Genomic DNA, 18495 nt, shown 5'->3' with positions numbered 1-18495 from the left:
ATCTTGTAAAATTAATGAAACTATTGACAAGGCGAGTTTGATAACGTATATTGCATTATTGACAATAATGACAATTGACATTGATTATTCTGACTTTGTCATTGTCACTCTTTCTGACAATTAAGTTTTGATAACAGATGACCATAGATAGATGATCATATTTATTATAGACTTAGTGCGCATTCTAATGATGTATATTATGCACTTGCAAGACTATTTTAGCATTTTCGGTCAGTGGAAATCAGTGTTTCTCAAAGTGAGCAATAACACTTTCTTGATGGCACTGGAATTTCTTAGAGAACCATGACGGACCCAAGGTAAACATTATTTGTAAAAATATTCAAGGCGTCTGCTAAGTAAAACAACAATGTTCTGGAAAACATCTATGTTTTTATATAGTTATTTTATTCTGAGATATCACTCTCTAAATCTATTGGGGACTGACCTCTCAGAAAAAAAACTATACATTAGTATAAGTCAGGTTTGGCATTTTTTACGACGAATGTGAATTTTAACATTACGAACGCATAAAATGAAACAAATAAATATTTTTTGTTACTATTGGGACGGCATTTATTGCAGAAATATGTAAACACACGTATTATACGTACGTAATCATACTAGTATCAATATCCGCCTCACACGTCTTCAATGAACACGAGCCAGCATCCAGCATCAATCCACTTTGATGATACATCGTTGATTACGGGGGCAGTAGGATTAGTTCAGACTTTATTTCCTCTTCACCAACGGTTCTGACGTGTAACCACTCCACGCTTTCTCGCATAACACACAAAACCTCATGTGGCCTCCTGGAAAGAACCAGAAGAGGTCGCACGCGAGACAAATTGTCCACAGCACTACCATGCACATTTTTTCGATGGTTGTTCATTGTTTCTTTTCTTGAGGCCACAAATGTTCCTGAAACTTCATGGAAGTGACTACGTGTACGTCGACTACGTGACAAAAATCTAAGTAAGCAAACACACATACATACAAGACAATATATTTCTTTAGTGTATTCAATAAATATAGGTATCAATCCATCCATCCGCATATCAATCAATCCATATATCGTTTCACGTACTTAAACATATTTTTTCTGTAAAACTTGGAAAATTTACTAGCCAATGTTATGGTGCCAATTGTTTATCTAATGGGATTAGTTAAAACAGTCACATCATTTTCCCAAAGGAAGACTAACTTCGATAACTTAATGAAATTATAGTTAACGTACTATATACACAATTACACACTTTAAGCTTCAACTCCTCAACAACTATTTATAACAACTATTAATACATTTTAGCATTACGAATTTACGACATATTTTGCAATCCACTTGAACTGTACATTAACCTTAATATTGTGATAATAAAATAAATAAAAATCCCATACCAACACGTTTATTTATTATATATTATATAAAATCTAAAAGGAAATTAAATCTATTTTTATTTCTATTTAAGATTTGATTAAACCATATTGATTAAAAATCTTATACAGATTATATCAAATTTATAGGCTTTTTCACTCTTTATTGTGTATCTGTGGAATAGAATAGAAAAGATTTTTAGAAGAAATAATTTTGGAAACGGAGTTTGCAAGATAGCCATTTGCCTAATAACCAAACATCAAAATATTCCGACAGATATAGCTTAAAAAGTTTGATTTATAAATGCCTAGCAACAAAAAGAAATTTTTGGTGAGGTTTAAGATCATTGCACGATAGTGTAAGCTTAATTACTTTATGTTCGCTCCTTATAAACTGCACTGCTAAGTTCTGTGATTGCGTCATGTAAACGTATAGATATAGGATGTGGATTCGATAATCAGGTAAATCTTTTCAATCCGCAATATAAAAACACAATTTCTTTTATAATTTGAGTGTATTTTTTTATTGTCGTGAAACATAAAGTTTGTTTAGATCTCTTAACCTTTTCTTTTGACGTATAACCTAATATTCATTTTCAAGAGTTGAGACTTGACACCATTTTTGTTTCGCCTTTACGTCCGTATTTACCTTTTATGTTTCGTATGACTTAACTGCTGGTAGCGCTAAAATCGAAATAACTATAATAGTTTATGTTATTTCTTAAATATCTTGATGTTTGTTTATTAAGGTTATGTTGATGTTTTGATTTGAAGTAAGATGTATGGGGAAATTAGTGACAGGAGTGTCTCAGCTGTGATTAAAGTATTCTACGCCCATGGTACTTGAAATGTCTTACATAAAGATTAGTAAACTACGTTTTAACGTTAGATTAAAGGCTTTATCTATTATTTCTTCTAATTTTAAAACATATAATTCTGGTGTTCTGGTATATAGTTTTTTTCTAGAAAACAACATACCTTTTGTATAATTGTGTGTGTATAAATTAATTTCAAGCGATTATAAAACATTTTTTTGTCATACATACTTTGTAAAAGTCTATTGTAAATGTAAATGAATGTATCAAGAAGAAGGAGTTTTTATACAGATCAACATAAAAATTTACAGATAGCACATTGATATCTAATGCCTGAAATGTAAGACAACACAAGAATGGAGGGTGACACAGAAGAGTTTACTCTTCACTGGGGGGAGGAAGTGGAAGTCAAGGTAGTTTAAAATATTTTTAATTTATACATTTTTTAATCACTCATAATCCTATAGTCAATTGACATGACCTATGTGCACCCATATTTCAATTAAATCAGTATGGTACCCAATGTGGTCAATAAAATTAACATGCTAATTAAAAATATGCCAATTATTCAATGCAAATAATGCATGGAATTTTTTCTTTCACACCTTTCCTTTGGGCTATCATACTTATTTCTGTGAAATTGTAAATCAGTCCATTATTTGTACCTGTTTTTCCACATGGCATAAAAATATCCTATTTGAAATTCTAAAGGTCAGAAAAACAATATGACATGTGGCAGTAATCCTTTAGTATGCCCGTCAACCCCTTTATTACAAGCACAGTAATTGCATATTTTAGGCTGTTCTCATTTTTCACTTTTTGTTTTCTCCTATTTTATTTTACTTTATTTTTCCATTATTTTTAGCACACAGCTGGTGTAGTGGCATCCGAAGTGATATGTGGCCTTGATAATGTGCAATCAGTATCCTATTCTAACATGGTATGCAAAATTTCTTTTTTTTATTCAATATTGGCAGTCAAATCTCTTGAGATTATGGTTAGATTGTGCCTGCATTACATGTGCAAAATATATGTAAAAATTCTTTGAATATATTGAAAATCTTTTCTTTTAACTACGCTTTGAATTTTGATGACCTGAAATTATGACAAAGTACATATGGTGCAGGTACTTTTTTATATTTAAAATAGGCTACCTCTGTCTCTATTAGAGGGATGCCATTAACAAATTATGCATGTGACAGAAACATTAGACATTGATCATATAAAAATACATGATAATCTTAATAGTATGCAGTGCTTCATTAAAATGCATACAGTAAATGAATAATTACTTGATAATGCAACATATGAAATAACTTATAAGGAGAAGTTGTCAACAATTAAAGTATAGTTTATATTTTGTAAGTGCTAATATTATGTAAGTTAAAAAAAAGGTATATTAATATGTATATTTTCATTATTTGATGTACTCCCAAGTGTGACAGGATTTGATATCAATCTATTAACAATATGAGTGTTATTTACATTATGACCATTTAATATTTGTCTCATACACAGACATCTGAAGAAATAATAGCAGACACAGATCAAATGGCTGCAGAGAATTTAATGTTCTTATCACAAGATGTAGTTAGTTATACTGATGGTGCAGAGTTAGCAGATGACCTAAAGGTTGAGTGTGTGACGGAGGAAGTCATCACAGATGATTGGGTCATGCCAGGTGGACAGGAAAGGTGAGCTAAGTCCTTTTTTTTATTTATTTCAACTTTATACTCGGCGTAATATGCAAGTTGTGGTAAAATCATGTTATTAAAGTTATATGCTAATTTCCTATGTTTTGAAAAATGTATATATAGTTTTATCTTAGCTATACTATTCTTCAAGTTACCCAATATTCTCATTGTAGATGATGAGAGATAGTTCTAATACTAATCTTAAATTATATTGTTATAAAAAAAAATAGTATAGCTTTTGGAAATGCATAAATCTTTATTTACTTTTTTATCTTTGAAATAATTAAAGTTATCACTACTTGTATATGAAGGAGGCTAGATTGATTACATGTAATATAAAACCTTATATTGTAATCATGGCATGTCTATTATACTAAAATTTTTGGTAATCTTTTATATGTTTTTTTGTATTAATCAATAAAGTTATTAAAATGTTCATTTATTTCAGAGTGGAAGTGCCTTTGGAACATTTATCTAATCCAGTGACAGGTATTAAGATAGAAAATGATATAGACGTCCCTTTGCCAACTGATCAGGTACCTAATTAACCTCATATTTACATATCTATATGAGTACTATAAGTATAATTTAATAAATCTAATGGTGTACATTTGGTTGAAAATGTTGTATACTGAGATCACTGTTGTAATATGTCTATTTAAACAGAAACATATCAACTATAAGTAAAATATTCAATTATATGTATATATATAAACCAAACACAGAACATGATCACACTAATTAGGCCAAGAATGTTACACCACTGATGAAGCTAATGTATGATCAAATCAGGAATGTCATTTATGTCATTGTAAGGGAGAGACATATATGAAACATTTTACTCTGTTTGTGGTTGTTACTGTCAACTTATTGGCTTCCATGAACGACAGTGCCTACTTACGATCATGGTGGACTACATTCATATTTTCTGCACTTAATACAATAAAGATCTATTGTATGTGTGTTTGCTACACTCAGCAGTCTCACATTTAACAAGAGCCAAATCAATACACTCTCAAAAATCATTGTCAACCCATTACTGTCCCACTGCTGGGCATGGGTCTCCTCTCATAATGAGAAGGAATAGGCCATAGTCCACTGCGCTGGCCAAGTGCATATTAGTAGACTTCACATCCATTTATACATACATTTTTTATTTTATAAATCTCTCAGGTATGTAGGTTTCCTTGCGATGTTTTCCTTGAGCATTTAGCAAGTGATAATTAATTTCTAATACGCACATAACTTTGAAAAATCAGATGTGCGTGCCTGGGATTTGAACCTCGGACCTCTCGATCGAGAGGCCGAGTTTCTTAACCACTAGGCTATCACGGGTATCAAAAATATTCAACCGTATCTCCTCAACCAGGACGAGTACACGGCGATGAGGCCGTGGCCGTGCGACTTCTGCTCGCGGCGGTTCCGCAAGAAGGCGGCGCTGATGAACCACATGGTGGCGCACCAGAACGACCGGCCGCACGCGTGCAACCTGTGCGGCGTGCGCTACGTGCGCAAGTGCGACCTCATGAACCACCTCAAGGTGCACGCGTTCGTGCCGGACGACCCCGACCCGGTGGAATATGGTGAGTTTTTGTACAGTTGAGCGAACAACTGGACGTTGGATTCGTCTGTGCCTGAAATTGTTCCACCATAAAGGCCAACAGAAAATGAGGAATTAGCATGCAAATTCTTAATTGTATTAGCTACTTGTTGTATTACAACTGTATTTGTAATTGGTTGCTATAGAATAATTGTGTTACCAATATTTCTATATTATCAGCAAACATAAACATGGTGCTATATCGAGTTTTTTTTTCAACATTTGACAATAATTAAGTAACAGTTGATAAAGGGAAAATAATACAGTGACCAGTAAATAGTACAGTGACCCTACCATACTCAATAACATACTAAATCTAAATTGACAAAATAGTTTACTAAAATTAACATTTCCTTTCGTTTATGTTGTTATTGTTTTTCTCTTTTTCCAGATGATGTAATAGATAACAGCCAAGTAGTTAAACCAAAGAAAAAGAGGGGACGACGGAAAAAGAATTCAGAACCTGTTGAGGTAAAAATAATTTAATTTATTGTTAAGGTTGGTCACTGATGCATTGTGTTGAAGTGTAAAAGGATTAATAAAACAAGCCAGCTTCCTCCTCTAATCTTTGATTTGCAAGTTCATTTTAAATTATTTACTTACACATATAAAATTATAATCATGTATTATTTGGCAGCAAAGTTCTAACAATTTTTGCCATTTTTTGAAGGTGGTAGAACCCTTTGTGGTTCGACTCCGGCGGCACCACCGCCACACCTATTTCTACCTAATAACAGCAGTGTTAGGCGCTGCTGTGTTCTGGATTGAAGGGTGTGGTAAGGGAGACAGACTTTTCCGAGGCGTTCCAGCTTAGTCCTCAGGGGTAGCGGCGCATCTGTGGCCGACCTTAGGTAGGAATATCTTATCCTATCTGGGGTTGATTACAGATATCCATGGGCGGCAGTAGCCACTTACCATCAGGTGGACTGCATGCTCGTCTGCTACTCCTACATTATAAAAAAAAAACAAAAAAAATTAATGTACGATGATACATAATGAATCTGTTTCTTTTCCATTTCACATCACATCACACATTACGAATACATTTCATTCAGTACTCATTCAGTGATTACGACACTAATTAGATTTTTAATACTAAGCAATAACTAATGTTAAAGGCATTTTGACAGTATAGACTAGTTAACTCGGTGAGTAGTATGTAGATAATAATAATATAAAATATGGTATACCAGAACGGTGTGTGGGAGAACATGACGTCGGCGCGCACGCAGCAGTGGTCGCGGCGCGCGCGGTCGCCGGCGCGGCCGCCGCCGTCGCCGCCCTCCCCGCCCTCGCCGCCGTCGCCGCCGCCGCCGCCCGCCGACCCCTCGCGCCCCTTCGTGTGCCGCCACTGCGGCGTCGGCTTCGCGAGGGAGAAGGCGCTGCAGTCGCACTCCAGGGTATGATAGCTTTTTGTTTGATATTATAGAAAGAAGGGGTGGTCCATGTGGAGGGGTAGACCATGTTCGATACAGTCTATGGTGTCTGTCCAAGTCTGTCGTATCTTTGTTATCTTGTGTATCTCAATGTCTATAAATATAAATGAACCTAACAATGTTATTTGTTGGTGTGTGCTAAAAATGTACACTTAAGGCCTGGCCACACAGAGCGCGTATTCTAGCGCCGCGCTAGGGCGTTAGCGTTAGCTATAAGTAAATCCTGACGCCGCTGAGTTGCATTGTACTGAATTACTATTAAACGGTCACACAGAGCGCGTACGCGTACGTGCGTGCATACAATAACGCTTGAACGCAAATCTGTAAAAGAATACAATGCCCGGCGACGAGAACGCCGAGCGCCGCGACAAGCGTAGTAATTCTGTACGACACAACTCGGCGCTAAAGCGAGGCGTCAGGATTTTGTTCTAGCGCGGCGCCAAAATACGCGTTCTATTTTGCCGGGTCTTAAGTCTCTGGTGTATTATAATCCCAGGTGCACGGCGGCGACTCGCCGGTGGAGTGCGGCGAGTGCGGCGAGCTGTGCTGGTCGCGCGAGGCGCTGGCCGCGCACGCCGCGCAGCGCCACCCGCACGCGCCGCCGCCGCGCGCGCGCCGCCGCGACCCCGACTACGCCGCCGACGACTCGGGTGACGTCACTTTATATTATGTACAGTCTGAGTAAAACTGCTAGTCCGCTCCGAATATAGAAATGAATCCTGTCGCCATAGTAAATTGTATGACTACATCTGTTTGCAACAACTTCAGAGCGGACTAGCAATTTGGCGATAACTATACTTAACTCGCGACTTCCAGCAGACCCGAGTAGCTTCTTTTGTTCGATCTAGTTTATTTTTAAGCGACTTCGAAGAATAAGAAGACTGTTTAATATATATTGCTTTTCTGTCAATATTCGATAAAGGTAAAGAATGTCATCATTCCCTTTAATTTAAAATATTTTATATTTCAGAACTGAACGGGATTTAATTTTACATTTAAAAATATACCAAATGAAAGTACTATAAAGCAGTATACAATGTTTAAATAGCAGTCATTTTCCTAAGTAACAACGTCGTTTAATTACGTGGGAATTATACTGTAAACGTGAAAAAAAAAATTTAGACATTTATATTTCTTTATACGAAGTTTACGACTTCAAAGTAATTGTTAATCACATGCCACTTTTGTTAAAGACTTATTTTCCATCATTTTGAAACCCTCACATTCATGGCGCATTCCGTGTCGAATAAATTAAAACCACGTTCTAAATCAATTTTATGTGAATTTATCAGGCGACGACATGGACTTCCAGCTGTCGCCGGCGGCGCACAGCGGCAGCGAGCGGGAGCGCGAGCGCGCCGTGTTCGACACGGTGCGCGGCCCCGAGCTGTTCTGCGTCGACTGCGGCGTGGCCTTCCAGCGCCCGGACCTGTTGCGGCGTCACGTCGCCGCCGCGCATAGGTACGCTGCACTGTTACATTATAATAACTGTTATGACACGGTGCGTGGCCCCGAGCTGTTCTGCGTCGACTGCGGCGTGGCCTTCCAGCGCCCGGACCTGTTGCGGCGTCACGTCGCCGCCGCGCATAGGTACGCTGCACTGTTACATTATAATAACTGTTATGACACGGTGCGTGGCCCCGAGCTGTTCTGCGTCGACTGCGGCGTGGCCTTCCAGCGCCCGGACCTGTTGCGGCGTCACGTCGCCGCCGCGCATAGGTACGCTGCACTGTTACATTATAATAACTGTTATGACACGGTGCGTGGCCCCGAGCTGTTCTGCGTCGACTGCGGCGTGGCCTTCCAGCGCCCGGACCTGTTGCGGCGTCACGTCGCCGCCGCGCATAGGTACGCTGCACTGTTACATTATAATAACTGTTATGACACGGTGCGTGGCCCCGAGCTGTTCTGCGTCGACTGCGGCGTGGCCTTCCAGCGCCCGGACCTGTTGCGGCGTCACGTCGCCGCCGCGCATAGGTACGCTGCACTGTTACATTATAATAACTGTTATGACACGGTGCGTGGCCCCGAGCTGTTCTGCGTCGACTGCGGCGTGGCCTTCCAGCGCCCGGACCTGTTGCGGCGTCACGTCGCCGCCGCGCATAGGTACGCTGCACTGTTACATTATAATAACTGTTATGACACGGTGCGTGGCCCCGAGCTGTTCTGCGTCGACTGCGGCGTGGCCTTCCAGCGCCCGGACCTGTTGCGGCGTCACGTCATATTATAACTTCTCTTTGGACTGTGGCGACTTTTCGTAATCCGACCAAAGAAGGCACTACATGTATACTATGTATTACTACATGTATGTTAAAGGTTTTTAAAACATTATGCGAATTAACGAGTTACGGACTGTAGACGAACAACTGCTAATGAAGTTTTTGTGAAATATTTATTGTTCTTACTTTTTTGGGCTTTTCGTTTCATTTTAATTTTTTTGTGTATTCCTTTATGTGTTACGTAAATAACGTCATAATTCCTAAACTACTCAGGAATAGTGATAAATTTGTACCTAACTCCAACTCGTATCTTATTTACGAGATTTTTTATGCATGCCACTAGCAATTTACCATCAGGTAGACTACACGCTCACTTTTTAGCACGAGTTTATTATGTATGTGTACGTGTACGTTTGCAGCTACAAGCGTCACGACAGCACGAGCACGTGGGAGCAGGAGCACGCGTGCGAGGTGTGCGGCGAGACGTGCCCGGACGCGCTGCAGCTGCTCGCGCACGCGGAGGGCCACGCCGAGCGCCACGCCGACAACACGAGGCCCGCCACCTCCAGGTACGAACACACGCGACAAGCCATCCGTGTATAGGATGTATAGTCCGCGCCAAACTACTAGTCCGCTCTGAAGTTGTTGCGCGCAGGTTTATTTAGCATATAGTCAGTAACGTTAGGGCACACTAACGCAGCCATGTACCCGAGGGCGAGAGCGGGCTGCGGACGGGTGCCGGGTGAGGTCTCGCGCCGACTTCGTCCCGCTAACGTCTACAAATTGCTACTCGACGCGACTCCTTTCTCAGATATTCTAGTTTGTTCCACTAAGCGCTCACTTGCTTGCGAGCGTTAAGATCGTAAACTCTAGTGGAATGGAATATGGAGAGCTTAGTCCTCATAGGTAGCGGAACATTTTGTCCCTGTAGTTCCGGGACTAGAATAGGGCTACGGTAACTCCTGCCTGTCGTAAGAGGCGACTAAAAGGAGGCTTCCGGGGTTGCGGGCGGCAAGAGTGGGAGCTCTAGCCGTCCAGTAAGCGATCCCGGGAAGGACGGCGGTATGTGTGGTCGCATAGCGTCGTGTACACCAAATGGTGCGGGAGGAGCGAAAACTGCTCCCCCAGGGCAGAGCCCGATCGGGGCATCGCGCTTGGAGGACTCCGGTTGCGTTCCGTCGGAGATCCCGGAGTTCTCCAACAAGCGTTGAGGACGGCCACCTGGGGGGTTTTAGTGCGGTAAGAATCCCACATAACCCGGCGTCGCTCGCACGTCGTCGGGTACCTTTTGAAGGTTTCCCCCTCGTTAAGAAAAAAAAAAAAAAAGGTAGCGGAACATTTGTAGGCGACCTCAGGTAGCAACGTAATCTTATCTCGGGTTGATTACATATGTCCATGGGCGGTTACGAACTTTAAAGGTGGTAGAACCCTTTATGGTTCGACTCCGGCGGAACCGCTGCCACACCAATTTCTGCCTAATAACAGCAATGTTAACCGCTGCTGTGTTATGGTTTGAAAAATTTTGAATTATCTTAATCTGGATAGTTCACCACCTATTTATTATCTTTTTATCCATTTTGCTAATATATAACTGTTGTAACATATTTGCATTATTCTTTTTCAGGTTAAAAAGAATGTCAAGAGGTCGAAATAATTCATCATTAAATAATATTAAACAATTCCCGTGTAAAGAATGTGGTAATTATTTTATTTTATTGGTCTTATTAAATACAGAAGCTTACATTATTAAGTAATATTAAACAATTTCCATGTAAAGAATGTGGTTAATCATGTCACTTTATTGTTCTTATTGTATACATCAGCTTATGCATTATTACCCAGAAATAGTTGTGTAGTCTCCTTAGTTGAATCACGAAGGATTTTACCAACATTAATTTATAGTGACCACCCGATTTTTTTATTTCGGCAAAGTTGCGGCGCAAAATCATTTACCATGTAATGCTTGTTTCCTTGAGAAACCGATTCAATTTTGCAACTCAGCCGAAATACGTTCGTTAACAGTTGCATTGGTCTGTATTAGGGCATTTGAATAGCAGACTGTCTACTGGAACAGAAACGCGAGTTTCGGTTTTATTTTCGGCTGATAAACTAATTTCGGTTGGACACTATTAATTTATCCTTATCGCTTTGAGTTGTTTACGTATATGTTATATCTTTGAATTGTTTACACAATTATTATTTGTGTGCAGGTAAGGTGTTCGGGTCACGTAGCTCGCAGCAGATCCACGTGCGCATCCACACGGGCGAGCGGCCGTACGCGTGCCGCTTCTGCTGGAAGGCCTTCGCGGACGGTGGCACGTTACGCAAGCACGAGCGGATACATACAGGTTCGTATAGTTCGCACCAAACTACTAGTCCGCTCTGAAGTTGTTGCGAGCAGATGTAGTCATACAATTTGCTATGGCGACGCGTTTCATTTCTATATTCAGAGCGGACTAACAGTTTTACGCGGACGATACCTCTTGTACTTTAAGATCGTTATATTAATATTAATTATGTAATATTTATCACATTTAGTACGTCCATGTCGCCAACAACTTGCTACGAATCGTAGATGTAAAGCACCGAAAATCAGTTGAAATTTCATAATTAATTTATAAATATGTATTACATTTTCCACTACTAGTTTTCATAGTACATTGGACCAAAACTATATTAAAATAACAAATATAATAACAAAATGGTCTTTTATCATGTCAATTTTAACAAAAGGAGATTTTCCACCAGGCAAAACAATCATGCCTATGGAATGCCATATTCTGATACAATTCAGAATACTTGTTGCACCATTGCAAATACATATTGCAATGGTGCAACAAGTATTCTGTATGTTTTGTGCATAGATTAGTAAAGACTACTTACACTTCTAACAAGAAAATGTAACCAGTTTTGACAATTGAAATTGTCAGCGTCATCTACTTTCGTGTTTGAAAATATAAAAAAATGTAGTTTCTAGATTATTTACGAATAAAACGATATTTCTCCGCACTTTTTCTTCAATTTCGTGTTTTTGCACCAATTATCTGCGCATGTCGGCATTGTTCCGTGTAAATTACACCATGACAGCCATTTAAGCTATTTTACGCTAATGCTATTTAATGGTTTTAATGGTTTCCTTCAATTAAAGGGCATTGAGATGCAGATATCTCACCGCCTTGTAAAGTATAAATACTTATGTATGGTTTTGTGTGGCAGGTGAAAAGCCGTACGCGTGCGCGGTGTGTCCGCGCGCCTTCAACCAGCGCGTGGTGCTGCGCGAACACGTGCGCTCGCACCACTCCGCGCCGGACCGCCGGGCCAATGGTACGTACACGATATGCGCATTACAAATAAAACTAAAGGTATTTTTTTTGTTTCGACGTTAGTACGAAATATTTCATCACGGGTTGGAATTTTTTCACACATAAGCATAAGCATGTTCTTAAATGAAAATACGAGAATATACATGTTCTATTCCCATGAATTTGCCGTTTTAACTATTTATAAAAGTTTTAAAACTAATGGTGATCTTTTAATTTTACTTGAATTCTGAGAAAATTATTATTGTATTGTAATTATTGCCTATATACAGTGTAGTACATAATGACAAAATGCAATAGGACGCCATTTGAAATAAGGTGGAAATTACGAATAATTAAAATTTTGCAGGTGGTAACGCATATACGTGCGTGGTGTGTGGCAGAACATTGCATTCCAGCGCTGAACTAGTGCAACATCTCATCCAACATTGTGACGCTAACACAGCCATGAAAAGGCAACCACAGGTAAAATACTCTTTCATGTTTAAAAAAATATTTATAATCGACTTCATTTTAGCTGTATGAATGTTTTAATGTCATTTTTTTATGGTTCCGTAGAAGAGTAAAATACTCAAAGATGTAGAAAAACTGTCGCCACTATTGGAAATGAACTAACCACAAAAACTAATTCTGTTCTTTATTGCACTCACGATGCCAGTATAGTGTTAACGATACTGCTATTTTTTATAATAATGACACTTTAGGGATATTTGTACTATGTGTTCGGATTTGTACATTCGAACAGGTCAGCGATTACGCGTTTTTGCATATTTGCAATTGAAGCGCAATCGCTTTCCTTAAATTCGTTTTATTAATATAAATTAGTAAGTAATCAGCATCTACAAGGCCTGTGCGTATTCTATATCATTACCAATACCAATACCATTCAGTCGTTGTTAGAATCGTGTATACCATTACCATTTTTAGTCACTATTAGAATAAAAACCAGTTATCCAGTAAAAGGTTGCCCACTATTACCAACCAACCATACCAGAAACAAGAACTTTTTTCACTATGTTTATCCTCATTATAATAAAGACACTTTAGAGAAATTTATATTATGTGTGTACACAGAGCGGTCCGCGCAAATACAAGCGGCGGCGCAAAATCAAGATGGAGTCGCCGAGCCGCGACTGGAAGTGCTCGTCGGGCGGGTCGTCGCCGCGCGGGCGCTCCGCGTCGCCCGCCGCGGCCGCCGCGCCGCCCGCCGCGCCGCGCCGCCGCCGCCGCGCGCCCGCGCCGCGACCTCGCATGATACACACGGAGGAGCCGCGCACGCGCAAACAGGTTGGTATAGTTAGCGCCTTAACGCACTAGCGGTTAGCCGCGGGAGCGGTTAGCTTTTATAATTTAATATGAAACCGCCTGTGATTGTACGCACTTAACCGCCATGAATTTACTCTTGTTTATACGCACTGGCGGTTCAGTTTGCGGCATGCCGTCGAAGAGTTTGTATCTTTACTTTTGTACTAAAGGATGAATCCAGTATCGTTTTTTTATTTTTCTTTCGTTTTAATTGATTTCGGTAATAAAAATAGAAAACACAGGTTACTTCGATAGCGTCCATTTCGCTAATGGAGCCAACACGTCTTCGAGCGGTCCAACCGCTTACGTGGTTTCATCGCGGTTGGCCGCCGTAACGGTCTACCGCTGTAGCAACCACGATAGCAACCGCTTCAGACGGCTGGCTGCTGAAACCAACCGCCTAAGCGGCCAACCGCTAGTACTTAATAGCGCTTAGGCTTAACGTGACCGCCCGTTGACTACTATCGCTTGAGCAGCTGATCTTTGATGTTAAAAATCGGATGAATTGATTATAAATAATGGGCGTTAGTGTTGGCTTTGGTGTTGGTGTTTGATGTTTATATCTAAACTTATTTGTTATTTATATCTAAACGTCTGTATAGATTTTTGTCTAAGACAATATATGCCGCTCGTCGGTCGCTTGAGCAACGAATTAGATGGCCGAGAGCGGCAGCCGCGTTAGCAACTGTTCAGTAGATTAAACGAAAAGAAGCTAGCTTTAACAAATATTCCTTAAGCGATAGTAGTCCAACGGGTATTTAACCTTGTAGTACGGTTACGAATTTCAAAAAATGTTACCGATGATCAAGTCTAAAATTCTAAAAAAGAATAATAATCCATAATGTTTGGGCAGGTACGACAGAGGAGGCCACCTCGGCATCTCGCGGACGACCTCCGCGCCATCGGCGGGCACTCGCCGTCGCCCTCGCCGCGCTCGCCGTCGCCGCCGCCGTCGCCCTCGCCGCCGCCGCTCAAGACTTCCCCCGCCTCGTCGCCGGTACCGTCACCCGCCAGCTCGCCACCCCGCTCGCATCAAACCGAAGACGGCCCCTACAAGTGTGAGATGTGCTCGCTGGAGTTCCCGCGGCGCGACATGCTCCTCCTGCACGTTCCGGTGCACATATGACGAGCTCGCACGACGCGTTGGAGCCGAGCGCCGCCGTGCCGACTGATCGTAAGTGTGACGTGATCGTATGAACCTCGACGTCACACGGTACGACCGAAGAACCTACCACGGGCAGTCGAACAGTGGTAAATACGCGTGAATAAAGTGAAGATGAACACGGATGAATGCTGGAATGATTTTGTAGAATCTCCGTTATTGCTCCGATTTTGTTATCTCATCTTCTAAAAAAAATATCTTAATGCTCCAAATATATCACAAGTTTTTTTTTTTAATAAATTATGTATAAGTTATTCAAACTTTACACGTTGGTAATCGTTTTTTTAATGACGCATTATATTTGAGAATGACAAGTGCAATATTAAATATCAGATATATTCCGGGGAACTAAGTACTACTATACGTCAGGAGCAAACCCCCACTTTATTTCGCCATTATATATTTTGGCAATAAAAGTATGCGTTGTCTGAACACTTGTACAAATACAATTATGTAAATAGAGGATATGACCTCGTTAAATCTTGTTTCCTTATTTTTATGTTATATATGGTGAAGAAAAGATCGTGATTTCTTCATGCGCGCCACGAATGTATAAATATCGAGCCATGTAAATGTCAATTGTAATAGTAGTTGAGGATTGTTTCTGAAGTGACCCTTTATGTACTATAATTATGTCTATATCTTTTCAAACTACCTTCATTTTTTATTATTTTAAATCTTAATTATTCTTAATAAGCATTTACATGAGTTGACTGAGGTAATCAAAATTCGTCTGTTGTATTGTTGACTGATATTGATTTTTGTTAGTAAGCTAGGAGGTATGCACATTGATTATGACTATAATAAAATTAATTCCATAATTATTAGGGAGTGTATTGTACTGTAAATAACGTAATAAATTGGTAATAAATATATTACTCTTATGCATACAATTATGAAATTGAACTTATTATATCATCACAGCGATTTTTAACACTAATATAATTAATTTATCCGATTCAATGCGGCGGCCTTTTGGGCAAACTTTAACGCCTGGCGGCGAACAAATATTTCGTGGCAACACTGTGGTGCCAAACGCCAGGGACTTTGATGGCACCGCTAAGGTGCCGTCCGCCGTGAATTGTAACTTATCGTTTTTTTATTTTTTCCAAGTGCTGTAAGTTTAGTAGCCACCCAAAAGCGAAAGTGAATGGTTTAACTGTTAGATTAGTGTTTACAAAAGTGACTATCTACGTGTAATAACGGAAATGGAAGGTAAGTGTCTTATTTCTATCAGGTGTTGTAACCATTTTTGTAATTTTTTGATGAATTCATTGTTTTAGTGTTACTATAGAATTAAATATGAACATTCGAGAAGTGCAGAGCGCTATGATAGTTCTTTTCTGGTGTTTTGTTTAGAATGAAAAATTTAAACTATTAATGGATAGGTTTCTAATAGAATATCGAAATTGATTGCGCTATTGATTCAGACAAAGATAACACGAAAGTACGAATATTATAATCCAGTGTCTATTGGCTTACTATTAACTAATAGTAGGTATTATTATAGTAATACAATCACAGTAATTTACAAAATAATATAATATATTTTTTGAAAGGTTTACAATCCCTGAAGTATGTAAAATCACGTGATCTGCTGAAACTGACATTCTAGGAAGGATCTACGTGATAAATAAAGACACTTTTGTTTTCAGAACAACTTTGATAAACTTCAATTTATCCGAGTTTTATGGCTTCAAATTTTGGCACCTCTCAGGTGCCACCCGCCATACACAAAAGAAATTCATGGCACAACTGTGGTGCCATCCGCACGGAATCGGTTAATGAAATAAGTACAATGATTGGTTTTAAGCGTTGTACTATAAATAAACTTATATTAAACTACGCGGCAGGCCGGACCGGCGTTAAAAATATAAATCTGATTTGAAGACATTTCTAAAATGTCATATTTTAATCATAAATGCAAAAAAAAATATTTAAACAAAATGCCTCTACATATTTTAATTTTTATCACGTTGTAACTAGAGTAATTTTTAAATGCTAACTTTTACTTTTACGTGCATATATAACATTATACTGTTGTATCGTAAAAAGCTGTTACAATTTAATAAAATGCCTTATAGCTAATATTAAGTGTCTTACACAGTAAGCATTTTTGTAATAAAATAGATATATTGTTATTTATTAGGTGCGTGATTCTAAAAGAGGTATGATAAAAAGGATTTGGGTCAAATGCATCAGAAAAAATATTTAGTAAAACAAAGCATGTACTTATTTTAACTACATATAATTTTGTACTATTTTTTAGATTATTTTAGTATTATACACTCCCTTATAGACTATCAATACAAAAAATAAACATATATGTAGTAAAATAATTGTTGGTACATTATAATTGTAAATAAACATCCGAGTGATATACCCCTTGTTAATGCGCATATTATTTTTATTTAAATACCACTGATGGATTGGTACAACTAATCTAAAATTGAAATCATTAAACGCTTCGCTGTACTATGTACTGTAATACCTTTTAACTATAATATTCGAAGATACAGCATTATATGAGTGACTCAATTAAAATCAGTTGTCATGTAAATACAAAGATGTACATAATTAATTAATTAAATTTCTACAACAAATTTGTAAGTTTTTTTATTATTTAGAAGCGGTATCGAGTTAAATAATATTTTTCTTAGGCTGATAGTCCACGCCAAACTGCTAGCCCGCTCCGAATATAGAAACGAGTCGGGTCGCAATAGCAAATTGTAAATATTAACGGGACGAAGACAGCACGGGTCCCCCCGGCACTCGTCCGCTGCCCGCTCTTGCTCGCGAGTACATGCTGCGTTAGTGTGCCCTTACTATTGCTACGGAATATATTCTTGTAGTTGTGTTTGACCCCATTGGCTGATTGATTACAACTTCAGAGCAGACTATTTTTTTTTTGTTGACTAGAGGGAAACCTACAAAAGGCACCTGACGCCGGGTTATGTGGGATTTTTACCGCACTAAAACCCTCCTGGAGGCCGTCCTCAGCGTTTGGTGGAGAACTCCCAGGATCTCCAACGGAACACAACCGGTGCCCTCCTAACGCGATGCCCTTCTATCGGGCTTCTCCCTGGGGGGAGCAATTTACGTTCCTCTAACATCCCCTGGTGATTACAGCGATATGTGACCACACAAACCGCTGTCCTTCCCGGGGTCGCTTGCTGGACAGTTTGAGCTCCCACTATTGCCGCCCGCAACCCCGAAAGCCCCTTTTAGTCGCCTCTTACAACAGGCAGGGGATACCATAGTCCTATTCTGGTCTCGGTACTGCAGGAACAAGAGCAGACCTCGTGTTCAACCCCTGTGGCTGCGGCCTCGACGTAAGGCCGCTAACATATGTTATTATTTATATTCCTGTGGATGTCCTATAAACGACTAGGTGATTTAATAATAAAGATAGGCAACAAATCTTTCTATAAATTTATTAATATATTACAGTCACTATCACACAAGTACAAACCCTATTCTCAATCCATGCCTTTCGAGAGGACATGTCCAACAATAAGGCTATTGAATAGAGTTATTTTTATATAATAAACTGATAAAATACAGTTCGTA

General features: G+C 39.3%; 1 protein-coding gene across 1 annotated transcript; it reads left to right on the top strand.

Moving 5' to 3' along the window:
• The first annotated feature begins 1560 nt into the window (after nucleotides 1-1560).
• LOC140757362 (uncharacterized) lies at nucleotides 1561-17528 on the top strand. The gene is made up of 17 exons (XM_073093028.1): nucleotides 1561-1836; nucleotides 2501-2602; nucleotides 3055-3129; nucleotides 3708-3883; nucleotides 4332-4419; nucleotides 5253-5466; nucleotides 5875-5954; nucleotides 6677-6883; nucleotides 7416-7569; nucleotides 8212-8380; nucleotides 9558-9707; nucleotides 10763-10836; nucleotides 11349-11486; nucleotides 12355-12462; nucleotides 12808-12923; nucleotides 13533-13745; nucleotides 14617-17528. Exons 2-17 carry the CDS (start codon nucleotides 2546-2548, stop codon nucleotides 14887-14889), a joined length of 2292 nt encoding a protein of 763 aa, XP_072949129.1. The 5' UTR covers nucleotides 1561-1836; nucleotides 2501-2545; the 3' UTR covers nucleotides 14890-17528.
• Nucleotides 17529-18495: the final 967 nt, after the last annotated feature.

Source organism: Epargyreus clarus, unplaced genomic scaffold, assembly GCF_041222505.1.
Source record: "Epargyreus clarus isolate Ecla_fem2 unplaced genomic scaffold, WU_Ecla_fem_2.2 ptg000004l, whole genome shotgun sequence".
Classification (NCBI taxonomy): Eukaryota; Metazoa; Arthropoda; class Insecta; order Lepidoptera; family Hesperiidae; genus Epargyreus; species Epargyreus clarus.
Note: the sequence above shows the minus strand (reverse complement) of the source record. Positions and strands in the feature narration are given on the sequence as shown.

Coding starts and splice junctions, on each gene's coding strand:
- LOC140757362 (XM_073093028.1), top strand. CDS start 2,546: ATGGAGGGTGACACAGAAGAGTTTACTCTTCACTGGGGGGAGGAAGTG. Junction 6,884..7,415: donor CGCTGCAGTCGCACTCCAGG/GTATGATAGCTT, acceptor TTATAATCCCAG/GTGCACGGCGGCGACTCGCC. Junction 12,924..13,532: donor CCATGAAAAGGCAACCACAG/GTAAAATACTCT, acceptor GTGTGTACACAG/AGCGGTCCGCGCAAATACAA.